The sequence below is a fragment of the Papaver somniferum genome, chromosome 6 (genome assembly GCF_003573695.1).
Source record: "Papaver somniferum cultivar HN1 chromosome 6, ASM357369v1, whole genome shotgun sequence".
NCBI classification, from domain to species: Eukaryota; Viridiplantae; Streptophyta; class Magnoliopsida; order Ranunculales; family Papaveraceae; genus Papaver; species Papaver somniferum.
In genome coordinates this window covers 104870875-104872971 of record NC_039363.1, presented here as the reverse complement: position 1 = coordinate 104872971, position 2097 = coordinate 104870875, and the positions used below count along the sequence as shown (strand labels likewise).

Genomic DNA, 2097 nt, shown 5'->3' with positions numbered 1-2097 from the left:
ATGAAGTCTGCAACTTTTGAAATTCTTCCAAACAACAATGAGAAGCGGGAAATGTGTAATACTGCAAACGCATGGAGATTATTGTTATTTTTCTCGTGGGTAATAGGTATTTCTTGGCTTTTCGCTGTCTTTGTTCTCGATTCTCCAAATCCCTTTAGCCAGTTCAGCTCTAAGCAGAAGCTCCCTTTCGTTAATAACAATGCTGTTCCTCACAAGGCTCTCAATCAAACTCCTGCCATGAATATCAACCCCAAAAAGGGTATGTACACGGTACTATACGTGTTAATTTTATCAGTATTTTTTTTGTAGTCTAAGTTTTGTTCTGATTAAGTTTTTGGTTTGTTTATGGGGTAGAGAAGTACTGTGACTTGTTTAAGGGTCAATGGGTACCAGAACATAATGGATCATTGTACACAAAATGGAGCTGTCCTACGATACCGGACACGAAGAACTGCGGAAAATTTGGAAGGAAAGATGTAAATTTTATAAATTGGAGATGGAAACCAGATGAATGTGAGCTCCCAAGATTTAATCCAAAGGCATTTTTATCTTTAGTTCGTGGTAAAAAGTTAGCGTTTATTGGCGATTCCCTTGCTAGGAATCAAATGGAGTCGCTCCTTTGTCTCCTATCTCAAGTAAGTTCAACTTCAATTACATATATTTATTTTCTTGTCTTTGGCATTGTTGCGATTAATCAAATGCTTTTAGTAATTCTATTTTGCTTATATAAACCCTTTTATAAGATGAAATATGAAATGTGTAGGGAGAAACTCCGAAAGATATCTACAAGGACTCTGAAGATCGGTTCCGAACATTTTACTTTGCATCTCATGATTTCACTCTCATGGTCTACTGGACAAAATTCTTGGTTGCAGCAGAAGATAAAGGAATTGTAAATGGTTCAAGGACAAACGTGTTTGATTTGCACCTGGACAAGCTTGATGTTAACTGGGCTGATAAATTCCCCAATCTGGATTATGCTATTATTTCTGTTGCTCACTGGTTCCTCCGAATGAATCACTTATATGAAGGTGGTAGACTGATAGGATGTACCGAGTGCAACAACCCAAACATCCCTGATCTAGGAACTCAATTCGCTATTTCAAAAGCCATCCGAACTGCGCTCGGATACATTAGTGAATGTAAGGAGTGTAGTAAGGGCTTAGTTACTGTCTTTCGTACATTTTCGCCTGTGCATTTTGAGTACGGGTCTTGGAATAGTGGAGGGAAATGCAATAGAACGCGTCCATACACTGAAGAACAGGTTAATGCAGAATGGGAGCGGGAAATAAACAGACGTCAAGTGAAAGAATTTGAGAAAATTAAGAACACAACAAAAGGGAAGATGTTTGAGATTTTGGATATAACTAGTGCGATGATAATGAGACCAGATGGACATCCTGGGCATCATTGGAAAGATCAATATTCCGATGGCAAGTCTTTCACCGATTGTGTTCATTGGTGTTTGCCGGGGCCTATTGACTTATGGAATGATTTGCTGATGGCTGTGCTGCAAAGAAGGAAGGGTTCATCCCTGTGACAGGGTTATTTGTAGATTTCATTTTTGTAATGACATAGGATTTCTTCAGTTTTTATTTCTTTCCCTTTTCCTGGTTGCTAGGAATTAGGCCCGAGCAGCGGGTGGGAACTTCATCCCTTTCGCAACCAATCCGTCCACAAGAACCGTGTTTCGGGAGTCGGGATATATCCAATACTTCTAAAATTAGAGTCATGAAATAGTAAAATGACGTAGCTCCATATCCATTAATTTTTTTTAATGACAATTTTATCCTTATTTGATTCGTGTTAATATTGATGATTTAGTGGTCAATTTAATGATTAGTGTCAGTGTCGGTTTTTAAAAAGAAAATATTCATCAGAAAAAAACTAAATGTAATCCTCTCTAGAGGGCTCTGAGGATCGGGCAATATTGAGTCGACCAAGAATTCTCACCGACTCAAAAAATTTCTCAATCTGATCGTCTGCATGTCCATAAATTTCTCATAAAAACATCAATCGAGGTTCTCTTCTTACTTAAATCTCCTCATCTTAATCCCCAATCTTTTCAATTTCATTGTTCATATCCAGTTTTTATTA

The 2097-nt window shown here is 37.8% G+C and overlaps 1 protein-coding gene across 1 annotated transcript; it reads left to right on the top strand.

Moving 5' to 3' along the window:
- LOC113291239 (protein ALTERED XYLOGLUCAN 4-like) lies at nt 1–1696 on the top strand. The gene is made up of 3 exons (XM_026540797.1): nt 1–259; nt 355–635; nt 764–1696. Exons 1-3 carry the CDS (start codon nt 1–3, stop codon nt 1538–1540), a joined length of 1317 nt encoding a protein of 438 aa, XP_026396582.1. The 3' UTR covers nt 1541–1696.
- Nucleotides 1697–2097: the final 401 nt, after the last annotated feature.